Consider the following 16,708-nt stretch of genomic DNA (forward strand, 5'->3'; position numbering starts at 1 on the left):
TCCATGTTAATATTGATCAGTTTTCCTTTCCAACAAATCTCTGCAGGGCGACTCTTGGCAGAAATCCGCCCTATTAGCAAAATCGTCCTGGTGTAATGGTTACATGAGGAAATTGATAATGGAAAGTTCTTAACATATTTGTCATTTGCTGCAGCAGGGGCAGAGAGCTGTGAAATGCTTGATATGCAGGGAAACGGCTGAGACAAATCAATCCGCCTGTCTTGCCGGTTAACTTTAGGATAACCATATTATCGCCTGTGGAAAACAGCTCACGGCCCTCACTGGAAACATGCTGATTGGTGTAGTTTAGAGCTTCTATTTTTGTTCTTACTCGGGTATGTACTTCATTTGAAATGTTCACACATCACGGATTGATGATTAGTTGTTTCATTTCTGTCCCAGTCTGGGGTTAGAAGGAACGGGCGCGTGGTTCAGGGCCAACCTACTGTAGCCGAGGCCCGGGAGGAACACGAGGGCGACTCGGACTCGGACGAGCAGGACAACGCCGAGTCCGTATCTCTTCTGATGGAGCACCATCGGCCTGGGGACCTCAGGGACGCCGTTGGGAAGTCTCCTCTGTGCCAGCCCCGCCAGAAGACCGTCACTCGCAGCTTGGGTCGCCCTCAGAAAAACCTTCAGGAATTCACGCCGACTGCTCTAGACCCTTCAAACCTCAGCCCCAGGTGGGTTCAGCCGCCGCTGGTTTCATCGTCGGACGCTGATGCTATGCCGGCCAGAGAGCAAATCTTGAAAGAAATGTGGTGCAATCCAAGTATGATAATCTTCAAAGTGAAGATGATTAATGAGTCTACTGTGTCTGGGGGCGGAGTCTGGACGTTGCTATGCTAAGGTCGATTTTTCTTTTGCTGTCTTTGAAAACGTCAGATAGAAGCTTGAAAAGATGTCATACTGATGAATATTTTTGATGATTTTTGGCAATACGTTTTTAGAGTGCTGCTCAAACTTTGTCGTATTGTAATTCATACGTTACATTCTAATGAGTATTCATTGAGATTTGGACCCCAAACTGGGACAGTTTTCTCTTATGACACAGGAAAAGGTTTACCTGTAATCAAACAAAGTTAACTTTGAGATCAAATACATTATTTACTAGCATTACATAACCATTGGGTTTGCATTTCTTTAATTTATTCTATCACCATGTATGTGGAAGAACTTAGATATCCAGAAATAAAATCAATGGTTTGATATGAGTACAAAACAATTCACACATGTCCAGTGTGAACTATCCCTTGGCACATTGCTTTTTTTAGGATCTGCAGAGGCTTAAGAGGAAAAGACCAAAACAGGAATTTCAATTTGAGGGACTAAATATGATAATAATTGTGTTTAATGATTATAGAATTGCTACTTCTTATTTTTCATGTATTTTCAGGGTAGAGAGGTTCGGGGCAACTCCGGAATCTAGACGTTACTCCGTAGTTTCCTTTGTGTCTCTGTAGGATAGTGGATGGTACCGAAGACAGTGAGGGAACAGAAACTTCCCAGATGTTCTCCTTTTCCACCGGCCTCGGCTGTCCTGTCAGTGAACCAACCAGTGCCTCAACGTCAACCACAGGTTATTCTAGCACACGCTTTTTAAAAATGTTTTTTGTACTTCATCTGAAAACTGTCCACACACAGAAAAACCGTAAATAAGGTTGCCTTCACTTCTTTCCATCTGTATTCATGAAACTTGAGGGCTGAATGTGAAACTCTACCTGTTTTTTTTTTTTTTTTTCTCTTACTCGCTGATTTAACACAGACATGCTGCATATCAGCACAACAGAATTAGCAGCAAAAGCAGAGGAGACCAGGGGACAACTGCGACACCTCGACCAGCAGGTATGGTTTAGTAACATGCACATTTTTGTGTGACAAATATAATAAAAATGTAAACATTTAAGCACTAAAGTTGACGTGTTGTTCTAAGGGGAGGATTTAGACGGATGTAGTTGGAAAGGTTTGCAGGTATAGGCTTCTGGAAATAAAAAGCCTGCCAATTTGATGACCTAAATAAGGATATAGCTCTGTGAGAAGTGAGAAGGATTTTGACAGGTGAGCTCAAGTAGAAGCAAGGTGTATCGGCATGTAAAGCCAGAGCAGGATGAAAGGATTAGACGACATAAAGAACCAAAACGTACCCATTTTTCATCCAAATTTTATTCTCAATCTGAAAAGTTGAGAATAGGGGGTTGCCGTTTTAGATGTCATTGATTATAATGGTTCATGTTGCAGCTTGAGATATTCTGATCGAACGAGTGCACACACAAGCACTCACCACAACAGTGCATGAGAACGTCACTTATTCAGGGGTTTATTGTCTCCACCAAATAGTTACACACAAAAACAAATATTGTAAAATGTTAATTTGTTATAGTTTTATCTAATTTAGTGCAATGCTACAACTGGTAAAAATACATTTTTCTATTTACTTACTTTAATTGATGCAATGTCCAATCATAGTCGGATAATCAAAAGACAGATTTTATTGTTTGCTTCATTCATGAGGAACAGTGTCTGAAACGCAAGCACAAATTTGAAATTTAATGAAGAACAATTGAAGACAAAAACATGACCATGCTCATGTCGTTGCAATTTAGACCACACACAAAAAACAAATATTTAATAAAGAACAAATCTACTTTTTGATGTTGTCTCATTTGTGTGTGTGTGTGTGTGTGTGTGTGTGTGTGTGTGTGTGTGTGTGTGTGTGTGTGTGTGTGTGTGTGTGTGTGTGTGTGTGTGTGTTTATATATATATAAAAGCATGATTATGAAAGGATGAAATATAAAATGGTAAATCATCAGTGCGAATAGTTATCACACTACTAAGTGTAAGTATCAGCTGTAGCATCTTGGCTAACGCTAGCACCCTTTAATACAGGAAACAATGAGAACTGTTGAGAGTTTACATGCTACTGTTAGCATTTTCTCATTACCATAGAGCAATAGAGGAAGGACTCTAGTTGTATTTGAACCTTAGGACATGTGTTTGAATTGTGGCTGTAATAACCACCAGTTACGTAATTAGGTGACTGGGGGTAACATGCAATAACGTTACTATTATAGATCTTAATATGTAGCTACAAATCTTTAACCTCTGGAATCCGATATTGACTGTTGTAGATGATCAGACTTGTCATCAAGAAGTTATAATTTCAGGGTAGGCTAATTAGCATTTTCATATTGCTTTAACAATGTAAATGTGGCTGCGGGTTTGTTGTGGTCTGCTACAGTTTTCTCCCTGACCAAAAAACCACTGACGGTTGTGTCAAATGTGGAAGACCAGGAATCAAGTTGACAGCGTGTCAGATTGGACCGTCCTGCCACTCTCTGCTTTTCTATTTTTGTCAGAGCCGCGGTTTCCACCCAGGCTGTTCCCAAACCACACGAGGGCAAGTTAGAGCGAGCCTGTCAAAAGAAGAAGTAAAAAAAAAAAAGAGGACCGAATGCTTTTGTCTGTTAAAATTTGTGTAGGAAAATACAGCGGTTTGTTTAACTAATTACACTATATATCTTTTATTTGCAAGTCTATCACGCCTAGCATGTCTGACGTCTCTCCCTAAAACTCAAACAGAGATTTCGGAGTAGCAATCATAATGTAGTTGCGGCGCTTTGCCTGATCGCCTCTTGACATATTCACACGCCGATTGAAGCACTTCCCATGTGGAGCTGCATGCGGTGCTAAGAGCTGATGTGCCTCCGGTCGTAATGATGAGCGTCATTGCCCAGATGAATGGTCATGAGCGCCGTGACTGGCAGAAACAGATGGCGCATTGGGAGGTCTTCACGGCCATGCCCTCTGTGGACACGCCACGTGCAGCGAGCAGCTAACTACTGCCATCGCCGTAATGGACGATTACAGCAGCTCGGTTTTACTCGCAAAAAACACCAGAGTGGTGACACATCGACAGATTCCTGGGTTATTTCTTGGGGGGGAGGGGGGGGGAGCATGAGGAAAAAGTAGACCAAGTCAGGCGATGTGAAATTAATAAATAATAGTTTAATTGCTTAGCTTAAGTATGACTATGTGCATAATAGGTGAGTCGTAATGCAGATGCTTTGAAAACATCAACTCGCTCATTCAGATTTATTGATTTCAGTCACTGGAAAGGACAGCTTTAACTTTTATTGCAGACATGTTTATGTTCTGTTGTTTCTTGTCTGTTTAAGTTTTGAACGGCGAACTTGACAGGGCATTGAATGTGGTCTGGCGCCGCAGAGATTTAAAAAAGTAAATTTATCTCTTCATAAATGATATGATTTGATGCTTTAAGGGTAATTCCTCATATATTTTTAACTGACAAAAATGAATGAATATCTAAAAGGTTACATTTGGGAGCATGCACATTGAACATCAGTTAGATTCTGAAGGTCTCTTTATGTTTTTCTTTTTCGCACAAGTCGTTGATGCAGCAGAGTTTGCATCAACAAGAATTGCGCTGCTCCACTGTTAGCGCCTTTACCTGGATCACTGGGTAGCCAGAGAAGTTGAGATCAGACTCAGCACTTTACCTTGTGGTTGAAGGGATGACCACAAGCAGTAAACAGTCTGAGGTGATATTGCTGCTTTGTGCCTTAAATTGTACCTGACAAGAAGTGCTCCAATCCAACCTCACTGTGTTACCTTCCTTCCCTCTTCAGTCAGTTTGCTGTTGCTTTAGTAGTTAGCTCTGTGGCTTTTCCTTGCAGCTCACTATTAATGATCCTCCTTACGCCTACAAAAGGTTCATTCTAGTGTCCCTTACACACAAAAACTTACATTCACATGCCTCCGAGGACACCCTAATGTTCACTTGGTTGCCTGTACATAAATCTTTTCACCTGCCTGTGAACTCCTTTTTAATGACAATCTTCGTGATCTTCATTATAAACAATCAGCTGAAGTGAAAAGGAAAGGAACTAAACAAAAACAAGAATCATCCAGGAGCAGGATCTGTGTGAACTTCTACATTTTTCAAGCTAACCTTCTCCAACTTGCTGAACGTAGTAAAATATGAAATTGATGCAAACACAAGCAAATGAAACACAAAGGGGTTTGTTGGTATTCCACCTGCTTAGCAGAGGAATCGTTTTGCTCTGTCTGTCTCTCTTGCATGTATGGCTAAACTCCCCTCTGTGTTCCAACAACTGCGTCTACTTTCCTTTCATCCCTGCCTGTCAAATCTCCTTATAAATCCTCCTGATTTTGTTTAAATAACTGCTAGAAAAGTTCCTCGTTGTCTTGACTGCCGGATGCAATCAGGCAGTTTTGTTTGTCTCTGGGTTTGATTGAATATCCTCAGACGCCTGCGATCATAGGTTCATGTTTAGCTGTTTAACACGTGACAGGAACACGTGTTAAAAGTGTTCCTATCATGTTTAACTTATTATTACCTCATCTTAATGAGGTAATATCACTCATTAACATGAGTGATATTATCTATTACTAATAGGTAATGTTTGCTCATATTATCTATGAGCATATATAAATATAGTTCAGAAATACATGCTAGTGGGATCTGGGCTGTATATGACAAATCGTGGTAAGCAAGCTGTGTTGCTTGAAGTGTTTCACAGTGTCGCCCTGCGTTTTGACTGTTTTTAATGAGAATCGGCTGCAGGAGATTTCAGTTTGCATAAGCTTCAGCTGAAGCTATGATGTAAAGGAAAGAAATGGCAAAGATCGAGGTGAGATTGCTTCCGATTACATGATTTGGTGCTGAAAATCTTTTGTGCGGCACCAACAAAGACTTCCATACAAAGTTAAAACATACAGAAATAATGATAAATGTGAAAATAAAGAAAAGCCTTCCATATGCCATGTTTGTTTTCGACCAGTTGTTCTTATTAGGCTTCTTATTTGGGCTGAAACAGCAAAGACGTGATTGTAAAGTCACAAAACCACAAGATGTCAATAGCTCTGGCAGTTCTTACTTTGTTACCTTATTATGGAGATTATTATGTAAAATACTATGTGCCTTCTAGGAAAAGCAGGTTTGCTGGGAGAAAATGTCAGTAGAGTGTGTGCTAAAGCACCAAGATACAAACAATAAGAAAAAAATACCCCAAATTTTATCTCAAATATCCGACATAACACTTAATTTAAGATAACTTCTCTGTTTTTGTCCGCAGGTGAGCACCCTGAGGAGGGAAGTAGCGGATCTTGGGCAGGTCATGAAGAGAATGGCCACGCTGATGGAGACTCTCACGCCGTCGGTGCCCCAATCTGCAAAAATCTGTCCCACTCACTACTCCCCGGCCCACCACACGTACCTGCACTGCCCGTCCCCTCCTCAGCCCTGCCACTCACCGTCCAAAGTTGCCCCCATCTGGACAGACTCGCCCATGCCTTTGCCCTGCTCGTCCCTCGCCATCTCTCAGCAGCACGCCGCGATGTGCTACGCGGACTCTCTGACGCACAAACCCCAGAGCCTGCAGCTGGTTTGTCCAGCTATTATACCCAAGTCAACTCCCCCTTTAACTCCAGATTTATCGTCTCGGCAACCACCACCGCCGCTGCTCTCCGTCGTCCCGGAGCCTCCGCTGCCTTCTAGTTCTATCAGGTTAATGGTGCACAGTTCTCCTCCGCAGGACGGGGGGGGTGAGGACCCTCACAAGAGCCCCGGATGCTCTTCTCAAACTGGACCCATAAGACTCTCCCCAAGCCAGAGCTAGGGGGTTTTGTAGCAGATCTCCTTTAGAACTCCGCTGGACTCTGCAGGACAATTTCCAGGACGCGTTTTATTTTTTATTTTTGGGATATTCCTGAACTAAATAGACGACTGTTTAGCTGCGGTCTCCAAGGCATCTACAGTAGAGGAATGCAACAAGCACTTCTTTTTGTTTTGGAAGCTTTTAAAAAAGTCCAATTGCATGAGGACAAAAAATGTTTATGTGTATAGCTTTATTAAAACAAAATGTAGTGCTCTTAAGTGGCATGTAGAGGTTTGAGTCGGCTTTGGAGTTTTACGGTGGTAGATTAATGGAGGAGGTTGATCTGTAGTCCAACACCGTGAGGCTCCTCAGACTGGACTCTGCCGTAATGGAGGTCGAGACATTAACATCGAAGAAGAGAGCAGTGGTCTGTGCTCTCTGCTTTCCCCTCTTCTTCTGCCTGTTAAACCTTCTTTCCTTACTCATTCAACCCTCGTCGGATGCTCTGGCTGCAATAGAACAATGCATGACTGGTTGAATTTGGAAAAGAGGACACTGTGAAGCGAGAGACGGGGCGTCTCGTGCTCTTTACCCACCTGCCCAAGGGGATGAAGGGGGTAAAAGGATGAAGGAAAATGTCTGCTGGAACAGCGCTGATGGTGACGAGGGACTCGTGCTACGCCTTTGGCAGAACAACCCCTGTTGTGGTCTGTCGCACTGAGCACAGGGACTCTTTGCCTCCCCCTACTTTTGTCTCGCTTTTCCAAATGCCCTCCTACCCCTATTTCTCTCTGCATGCCTTTCCAAACCTTTTGAGTAGTGCCTGTAGACACACATTAACATGCTGCATGTCGCCCCATGGAGATCCAGCTTGCCATTTACCCCTTCTATTTAAAGGAAACCCGGTGTGGTATTTTAATCGCTGAACTTGGCATTTGCTGATGCATATTTAGCAGAAGTCAGCTCTGTTTAAATAAGGGTTATTTTGGGGCACAAGGTAGTCACCCCTGTTGCAAAGTGGCCTGGAGCAAATGCTCTCCAATTGGTCCATGAGCCACACCATAATGCATTCCCCCCTGATTGGCGCCCTGGGTTAGCAGCTCCGAGATTTTCAGTTCACTCACCTGTTGGGGTGCAGGCAATATTCCCTCATAAAGCACAATAGGGAAATAAAGACACTAAAACAATGCAACCCGCGAAGGACGTTATGGCAGTGCTGTTCGCTGCCCTCAGCTGATGCAACGTTAACCAGGAATAAGGTCATAACTTTTTGTCCAACAGATTTGCTCTCGTCAACTCAACTCCTGTAGCTTTGACTCTGCTTCTCTGCAAATGGAATGTACTGTAACAACCGTTTCCCTTTTTTATATTTATCAGATAAACACGCGCGCTATTAAAAAACCAAACAAACATGACTGTTATGAGATGGATTTCTTGTTTTGAGTTCACTAAAGAAATACATCAGAGGTTTGGGGGAGTCGTTGAACAGATGGAAAGTTGGGCAAGTGGCTGTTTTATAGCTGACGCGTTCTACTGGAGAGGTAATTAAATAAAGTGCAAAGTTAACCTAGGAACAAAATAGGAAATATTTCTAAAATATTTACAGATTTTTTGCATCACATAATTTACATCAACGCGAGAAAGCCGTTTTCCTCTGATATTTGGTTGTTTTGTTTTTTTTCATTTGAATGTTTCAGGGCATCATAAACTCTACATTTGTTTTCAAATGATAATTAATGAAGTTATCAAAAAAGTTCATTAAACCTGCCTGGCAACATGAAGTAGACAGAAAGATCTCAAGAAACAACATATCTATCTAAAGAAATGTAAGACCTGATAAACAAGCAAAACAAAACAAATTTAAATGGTTGTAAAAGGTTACAAAGCCATTTCAAAGGCCTTAAGGCTAACTAAGGAGCCAGTATCTACAAAAACATAGAACAGTAGTAGTAGTGAGCCTTCCTAGATGTGGTCACTCTAAAATTAAGATTCAGGAAGGCATCGTCACCTCATCCACAAAATATCCCAACAACAAGAGCCAAAAGCATTTAGAGCCTCACTTTCCTCAGTCAATGGACACAGAAAATATTTGGGGTAAAGGTCGTCCAAGGGAGAGTGACAAGGTCAAAACCTTTTGGAAGGTTTGTGACCCATCGTAACTCAGCATTAAAGATACCAACAATACCAACATTCAAACATGGTGGAGGCAGTGTGGTGGTGTGTGGTTGGTTGTTTTGCTTCTTCAGAACCTGCTTGACTCAGTAATTTATGAAACCATGATTCCACCTCTCTACCCTGAAAATCCTAGAAGAATTGCCAAAAAACAAACGAAGCAAACGTTTTGGAGTAATCTGTTAATGTCAATGCTCCAAAAAAAAAAAAAAAAAAATTACTACAAAAGCTTGGTGGTGATTTTTGTGCAACATTCTGAAGTGTGTGAGTGTAATAATTTGTTGCAGAGTCTAATATATAATTCATCTGTAATTTATGTCGGTGTGTGACGTGGAATTGGACGCTGTTTTTCACAGCCATGTACAAAAAGCCTTAATGGGAAACAGAGGTCAGAGGTCCCGGAGCGCTCTGCCCCAAGATGATCTGGATGTTTTTGCGCTGAGAATGATTACTTGTGCATTTAGCTGCTCATCTGTGGGAATGTTGTCATTTAGCCTGGGGTCACGAGACCCATTCATATTTACTGGCGTACAGACAATCCCATCCTCGCTGCTTACACATCGTTTTATCCACCTGCCTGCAAACTCATCTTTAATGCACCACTTTCCCCACTTTATCTGTCATTAGCCCGACTGAAGCCCACCTGCTTTGCTGCTTTATAGCCTTCCTCGCTCTTGTTTCATTTTTGTTTTTCTCCCTTGAATGTGGGGAAATCTCTGCCGAAGGGATTCTTTTTAACACCTGAGCATTCACTTCTATCCTCTCGGTTCGCGTTGTTTTTGCGGGGCCCTGACCCGAATACACTCGGATGTCCAGCCCGTCCATCCGAGCACACTTTTTTTTTTCTTTTTTTTTTTTTTTTTCCAGGGCACAGCCGCACATTTCCCTCTTCCATTCAAATGAGCACTCGATTCCGGTGAAAGGAGCCACTTCACTTGTCCTTCGCCCCAGATTTTGGTTGTAAAAGAGGAAAAAAAGAGAGAATAAAAAAAGCTGCTTTGTCGCAGGAGAGAACTTTCCTCTCGGTAATAAATAGCAGCGCTTTCATCTCTGCGGACGTAATGGACGTGTGTGCAGGAACACGCTGCGGTCCTCACATTTAAATTAGGCTCTTCCAGCTTTAATGTTTGACTTGTTATGTTTCCCCCATAAGCACCGGGCCTTGAGAGGCCCCTCGGTGTGAGGGCTTCACATTTATCTGCCCCGCTCGGAGTGAGACAGCAGCTGCTATTTGCATCGGTGTAAAGCAGGAAGAAGTGTGGGTGGAGGTGTGGGGAGAGGGGATGTCCTTGCAGGACAACTTTTGTTTTGATAAATGAGTGTCTGCACCTATAGGTGCTTCTGCAAAAGTGATGGGAGGGGGTAGAAGAACAATAAGCATGTCAAAAGTGGAGATTAATGGCAGCTTCTTTCCTTAGATGGGGAGAAAACAGAAAAAAGAAAAGCACCTGCAGGACAGAAGCTAAATAACCTCTTTTGTTGTCTGCCTGTCAGAGGAGAGTTTCTAGTAGTTTTGCAACAAATGTTGGAGAATTTTCCTCCCAAAGAGCTTTCAGGATAGAGCTGTCTTCTATTGTGCTGAGGTAACGCTGATGTAAGTGTCCTTGCTGAGACGTCAGTGCTAAAACGTATGCACGAAAGAAGGAACACTTGGCAGGGTTTTTGTTCCCTTAGCAGACCTTGTCAGAAAGTTTTAGATGACATTTTATGTCTTTGTGTCGTGTGTTCGTGTGTCTGCGGGTTTAGAGATGTGAAAGTCCGATTTCACAGCATCTGTTCTCTGTCTTAATGATCTCTGGTTTTTTAGGAATTCAGATGGTCGTCGGGTCTCAGCCCTGGCTCGACCTGTAAATCTAAATTTAAAGTCTATTTTTAGTTGCTTGCTGAAAGAATATTTAAGGTTACATATCTGACAAGCTTTATGGGAATGATCTTTTATTAGAAATATGTTGGGTTTTTTTCCTCAAAGTAACAAAAAGTAAAATAATTAAAAAAAAATAAATAAACACCAGTGTAAAAACAATTCCGTATCTCAAAGCAACTTTTCTAAAGTTCATAAATCATAAATTCCTTTTAGTCTGGAGCTCACAAAGAGCTTTGCACACCGTTTCTTAAAAGCCACAAAGTGTGTGTTTTTAACATACTGATAACTGCGTTTGACCCTATTGCTGCTGGTTGTCAAGTTCTTATCCCATTTCGCTGCAGTTAATCTGTGCTTTGTGTCAGCTCTGCTCCAGACGCCCATCCACAAAGACCTAACTGCGCCTCAGGAATCATTAAAAAATAAAATAGGACAGACTGTGTGAAAAAAGAAAACCAAGGTTCTCCGAAGACGGCACGGGAAGTACGATCACCTCCCTCTCTGTGGAGATACGCGTATGGATCTCCGTCTGAGTCATCCGGTTCTCTTGGAGCGATAATATGACAAGTCTGGCAGCCATCAGCATTTGTGGGTGTTTGCTGTTCGGTGTTTATCACCGCGGTCACCCCGGCATGGAGAGAAGATGGAAGATGCTGTCGGGAGGAGACGACAGTGAAGGGGAAGCAAAAGGTCACACCCGACGTCAGAGGAGGACGGCGATGTCAGGAGAGAAGGGAGCAGATCAGAGGAACAGTGTGAAGACTGATTTTGTTATAAACTCAGTAGTCTTTTCTAAAGATGGGGAAATTTTACACTTTGGATATCTCAAATTGTTTCCATTTTCTTACAACGTCAACTGGATGTTTTATGATTTTTTTATTTATTAATTTTTTTTTAGTACTGAATTCTTCCTTTCTGAGTGGCTCTTCAGCTCATGTTTTTACATGCCTCAAACTACATTGTCTTTTTTTTTTTTTTTTAAACCCTGTATCTTTTACATTCTCTACTGAAACCTCGATTGGTTTTTCACAACAATCTTGTTGCCAACCATTTTTTTTATTACCTCCTAATCCAAAGCAGAAATATGCCTTATTTTTTTATGACAACTCTAAATCAAGCACATAGTAAAGGGTAATATTGTAATTGACAGCAATGTTTACCTTCAACAGAAAGCTTTAGACAGCTTATGGCTAATTAATTTCCAAGATTTTCTGTAAATAGAGCTAAATGGTTTTGGAAAAGCATGATAGAGCTCAGTGACTGGTCCTAAAAGCAACAGAGACTTCCACCAGGTCAACATATACCTGCCAGCAATTAAGTTTTCCTTCTTCTTTTTTTTCAAATCTTACAAAACCATCATTTTTTTTTTCTTCCTTCTTCATTCTTGCCTTCTTCTTGCTCTTTCTCTTGCTCTCTCTCTCTCTCTCTGTCTGTCTCTTCACAACTCATTAACTACTTCAAGCTAAAGCCACACTATAACATAGAAACCTGTTTCATCATGCAGGAATATTATATATATATATATCACTACTTTCATGAGTGAATGTGATTTGTTTGTACAGCAAATAACAAGGACACTAGAAAGCATTTTCCAACACTGGTGACGTTGAAGATCGATGGCTCCCTCTGCTGTTGACAAATGAGAAGGCATCAAAAAAAATCTGGTTTATTTTACACAGTCACGGAATTTTATTTAAATGATAATAGTACACCAACGACACTAAAGAAATATAATATTTAGTAATTAAGCGATAAAATATCAAAACCTTGTTTAGGCAGGTAAACATAGCAGAGCAATAACTGATTTTACTTTATAACGCCAAATGATGTAGAAACGCTCGACAGCAAGTGAGTTTCACTTCCGCCAGAGGGCTGATGGCCCTGCCGACAGAATTCAAGTAGAGTGTGAAAAGGATGCACCATTTTGTGATTAAAAGTGCATATTTTTAGGTATTACTTTTTAAAAATATATTTCTGGTTATTACCTATATCTTTGTTTAGAAGTGTACAAAGCAAATGACAAAACAGTAATTATTTAATTATTCACATTTATTCCATATGGATGCTCCTTAGATCCTCAGAGTTTTGCTTGTGTGTTTTTTCTTTCTTTCTTTTTTTTCTGTTACTGTATGTAAGTAGATATTCTTACAGAAGTATAAAGTCCTCTAAACAAGAAGAAAATAAAAATAGTTTTGTAAAATCAGTTTACAATACACAGAGTTCCTCCTGTGTTTCATGAACCCAACACCCAAATGTGTTGGGTTCAGAGCAGCAGCCTGGCTAATTGTAGTAGTAATGTAGTTGTGTTATCACACTTTAAAGTTGTTGTGTTTTTCAGCATATATACATGGTGTGATTATCAGCTTCACTGTAGAATAAGATTATGAGACACTAGCATCAACAGAAGCCGGATCTCAAATGAATCGGCTATGTATCGAGTAGCAGGTTCCAATCAGGAACTTCCAAACCAGAACTAAAAATCACTTTAATCCAAGAATCGGAATAGCATCTGTTTGTAAAACTCTCAACAACTTGAAGTCATAGCATGTAGTAACAGATCTGTAGCTCTTTCAGATTGGCTGATGCAAAGTATACTCTTACAAGGACACCTGAAAACCTGCTTTCGGAAAATATCTGAAGCAAATTAAGTTGTGTAATAAAGTTAGTGTTCATCTTCTTCTGTTGGATCTTTTTTTTTTCTTCTTTTACCCAGATAACTGTGAACTCAGTTTGCTCGGAGCCCCACCGTAGCATCCCTGGATTGTAGGATGCTACGGTTTGGAAAAACTGTCTGTTGATGACCACCACTTCCCCCCCTAAAGCTGGACTCCTGTCACAGACAGGACCACAGACGAAGCAGGGATGTGTCATGTGAAACGTTCAGTAGGGACAGAGAAGCTGGTAAGAGTTGATGGGAAAACGTTTGTAGAAGGACTAAGCTTGAAAGAGCACTTAAACTGGCGCAGCTGTGAACTCACCACGCAGGTTGAATAGCCAGCTGTTTGTCTGCATCTTGAAGCCGAGGGTTTGATTCCCAGTGAAAGTCGTCTCCAGTGGAACACTCTTCTAACCGGCCACTAGGCGGCATTATACTGAAAGATCTGCCAATCCATTACATCCATTATCAGGGAGACGACTCTGGTCCTGTCTAAGATATTAATTATGAACTTTTTACATCCAAATGTACGTGTATACCTGTAACCTATGAGGATGTTAAGCTGCTCTACAAAATCAAGGAAAGCTTTGGGATTTTGTGTGTTCATGTAACCGAATGTAATGCAACAAATATAAAGATTTTGTTCACACATTTTTTTAAATATATATCTGGGAATGTAAAATTTAATATGGGATTTTAAAAAATAGGATAAAAGGGGGGAAAAGGTTAAAAGTGTGTCTAAAATATGCAAGTTACTGCAGATTCAAGGCCTGAGAGTTCAGCCTAATTACCCAGTCTAATTAGAGGCACAGTGCAGGCAGTCTGAAGGATGATCTGGCCAAATCATGAGAGTGAAGTCTTGGATACACAACCCGCTGCTTCACTAATGACTAAGGACAACTGAAAACCTTTTATCCTTTTATTTTTCTGTCAAATAGCAGAGGAAGTCGAGTAAAAGCTCACAGCTGAACTTCTTCTTGATCACTGGTTATATTGACCTAAATAAAAGAAAAACTCTGACTAGCTTGATTACATTTTGTGAGCTGGCATTGGAACATTGGATGCTCCACATCATTCTTTTAAAATGAAAGTGAACAGTCCCTGTTCGGTTCAACTCTTTCCAGGAGTGGTTCTAGCCAACCTTTCTGGCCTTCACAGTCCATGTTCCCATGAACACCAGGGCCTCCCCTATTGCCTGGGCAGCACCCACTGAGCGGCGCTCTCCAATGCTCAGGCGCCTGCATGGTGCTGTGAATCAAAAACGCACCCAATCCAGACGAGACACATACTCAGAACGGTCTCCAGGCAACCTGGAAGGTGTAAATACAAGGCAGGTAGGCAGGCAAGTGTGGTACTGGGTCATTGTTGTTGTTGTTGTTGTTGTTGTTTTAGGTCAGGTCAGACCCCAAGATTGTGTGGTTTGAAGCAGAATTTGATTTGGGGTCCCAATTCCAGTTCACACAGTATGTGAAATAAAACTCTGTCAATAAATTGTGAAGATAAGGTTATTTCTCTGATTTGCCTCTGTTGATCTGGGAAGTTGTGTCTACTGAGTCAACACTTTTAATGCTGAGTCAGGGAGTAGATATGGATTGGTCAACTTCAATGACTGTACTGATTGATTGGCAGTTACCTGGTCCATGAAATATGGCTTCAATACAGACGATCACAAGAGGACTGAACAGGTAATATTTGAATGTCAATGTAAACATCAAATGGTGAAAGGTCTGGCTCTGTTTTTGGGTTGAGAAGTATGGAAGCTGTGAGAGCTCATTTTGGCACTGTCACAACATGCTGCAGCTCTCGATATCAGGGACTTTCTGTTGGCTCCAGTCTGTGAGGCCAGCACTCCTCCCACTAACCCTAACCCTGACCTTGAGGATCGTGATTACCAAATGAGAGGGCACCTGGAGACGCGACAAGAAAGAAGTCAGAGAGACAGTTTTAGAGAGGAAGACGAAGGCGTTACAATGACGTTGGAGATGAAAGGAGGGTCCTGGTTCTTGTGGGAGTGCTAAAAGTCTCAGGATTGAAAAGCAAAGATTTCCCCTTGAATTTCCTCACCTGTAGCTGCATTTAATTCCCCCATGTTTCTCTGTGCAGCTAAAACCACACAGAAAGGAGCAAAGTTTCCACCATCATCATATTCTCAGACTTCTCAGTCCGCTTATGACGTATTTTACCCATAAAAACATAAAAGAGATTCTTTTCATTGAAACCATTTTCTCAGAGAGAAAAGATGACAGTGTCTCATCAATTTGTCCAATGTTTTCTGGTTTTGGAACCACCAATCTGTACTCTCTTTAAAGTCTATCCAAATATTTAGAATGCCAGATGACTAATGAAACATTTTAGAAATACAGATTAATATATGTTTTACAATATGTTGATCCTTAAAACACGTATTTTAATTCCCCTTCATAATTTTCTTCTAAGTCGTCAGATATCATGTCAGTTCAGTTCATTGTTTAATTGTGAATGGTTTATGAAGCTCTTTCATTTTCTACGCATATTTTTTTAAAAAGATGAAATGATGTGATCATAGCTGGCCAAACGTTGTCCTATGTTATCCATACTTGATCACCTTAGCATTGTGATAATAACTCTTTACGGTTAGCTAATGAGGAGACTGAATCGAACAATTCGGTAAAAAGGTCTTAAATGTAAAAACTTTAGCAAAATGACTTCAAAAATTTGACAAGTTAAACAAACAACAGGCCAAAACGTCATTTTTTTGTTTTTGATTATTTTATTTATATAGGTTTGTCATTGCTTGCTTGTTTATTTAACAAACTGTAATGTTACGATTCAATTTGGCTCTAACTTTATTGTAGAAAGACAGTCATGTGAAGAAGCTGCGTAGGTGTTCCGCCATCTACTGGTCAGCGACCGCATTGCCGCTCACGATTTTAGTCCATGTAATTAAGGGGGAGAGATGTTGGATTTCAAAACCACTTAATGGCAAAATTGTTGTTTCATCTGATGCTTTCACGCCAACCCGGAACTCTTTACACAATCAGTGTGATCTGAAGTGATTTCAGATGGAATAAAAGAACACGACAAGTCCTTTTGTGTTATTACTATGATAATACAACGCCCCACATTGGATGAAAAAGTAAAAATGTTTCGTATTTTTACCATTAAATTCACTATGACGTTCGTGTAAATTAGAGATAACCCTTCTTACCCATGCAAACAATGTCAATTTCACAACGGTCCGACAATTCAGTTTAAAGGTTTAGATTTTCTTCCAGCAATTTATTTGAAGAAAGTAAAGAAAAATTCTTTTCAGTATCATAGGCTACTTGTAATAGACTGGCGCGTTATTTAATTGATATCATCTTTATTTGTATTAGAAGGATTTGTTACAAAAAAAAAGTA

General features: G+C 40.8%; 1 protein-coding gene across 1 annotated transcript in view; it reads left to right on the forward strand.

Annotated features, from left to right (window-relative positions):
- Positions 1 to 8,021, forward strand: part of kcnh8 (potassium voltage-gated channel, subfamily H (eag-related), member 8) — a 53,621-nt gene extending 45,600 nt beyond the window's left edge. Inside the window, exons 13-16 of the mRNA XM_044137866.1 lie at positions 403 to 683; positions 1,464 to 1,579; positions 1,766 to 1,845; positions 6,117 to 8,021. Coding sequence (XP_043993801.1) covers positions 403 to 683; positions 1,464 to 1,579; positions 1,766 to 1,845; positions 6,117 to 6,659 — 1,020 coding nt within the window. The 3' untranslated portion in view covers positions 6,660 to 8,021. The remainder of the gene's footprint in view (positions 1 to 402; positions 684 to 1,463; positions 1,580 to 1,765; positions 1,846 to 6,116) is intronic.
- The last annotated feature ends 8,687 nt before the right edge of the window (positions 8,022 to 16,708 follow it).

This window comes from Gambusia affinis, linkage group LG14, assembly GCF_019740435.1.
Source record: "Gambusia affinis linkage group LG14, SWU_Gaff_1.0, whole genome shotgun sequence".
NCBI classification, from domain to species: domain Eukaryota; kingdom Metazoa; phylum Chordata; class Actinopteri; order Cyprinodontiformes; family Poeciliidae; genus Gambusia; species Gambusia affinis.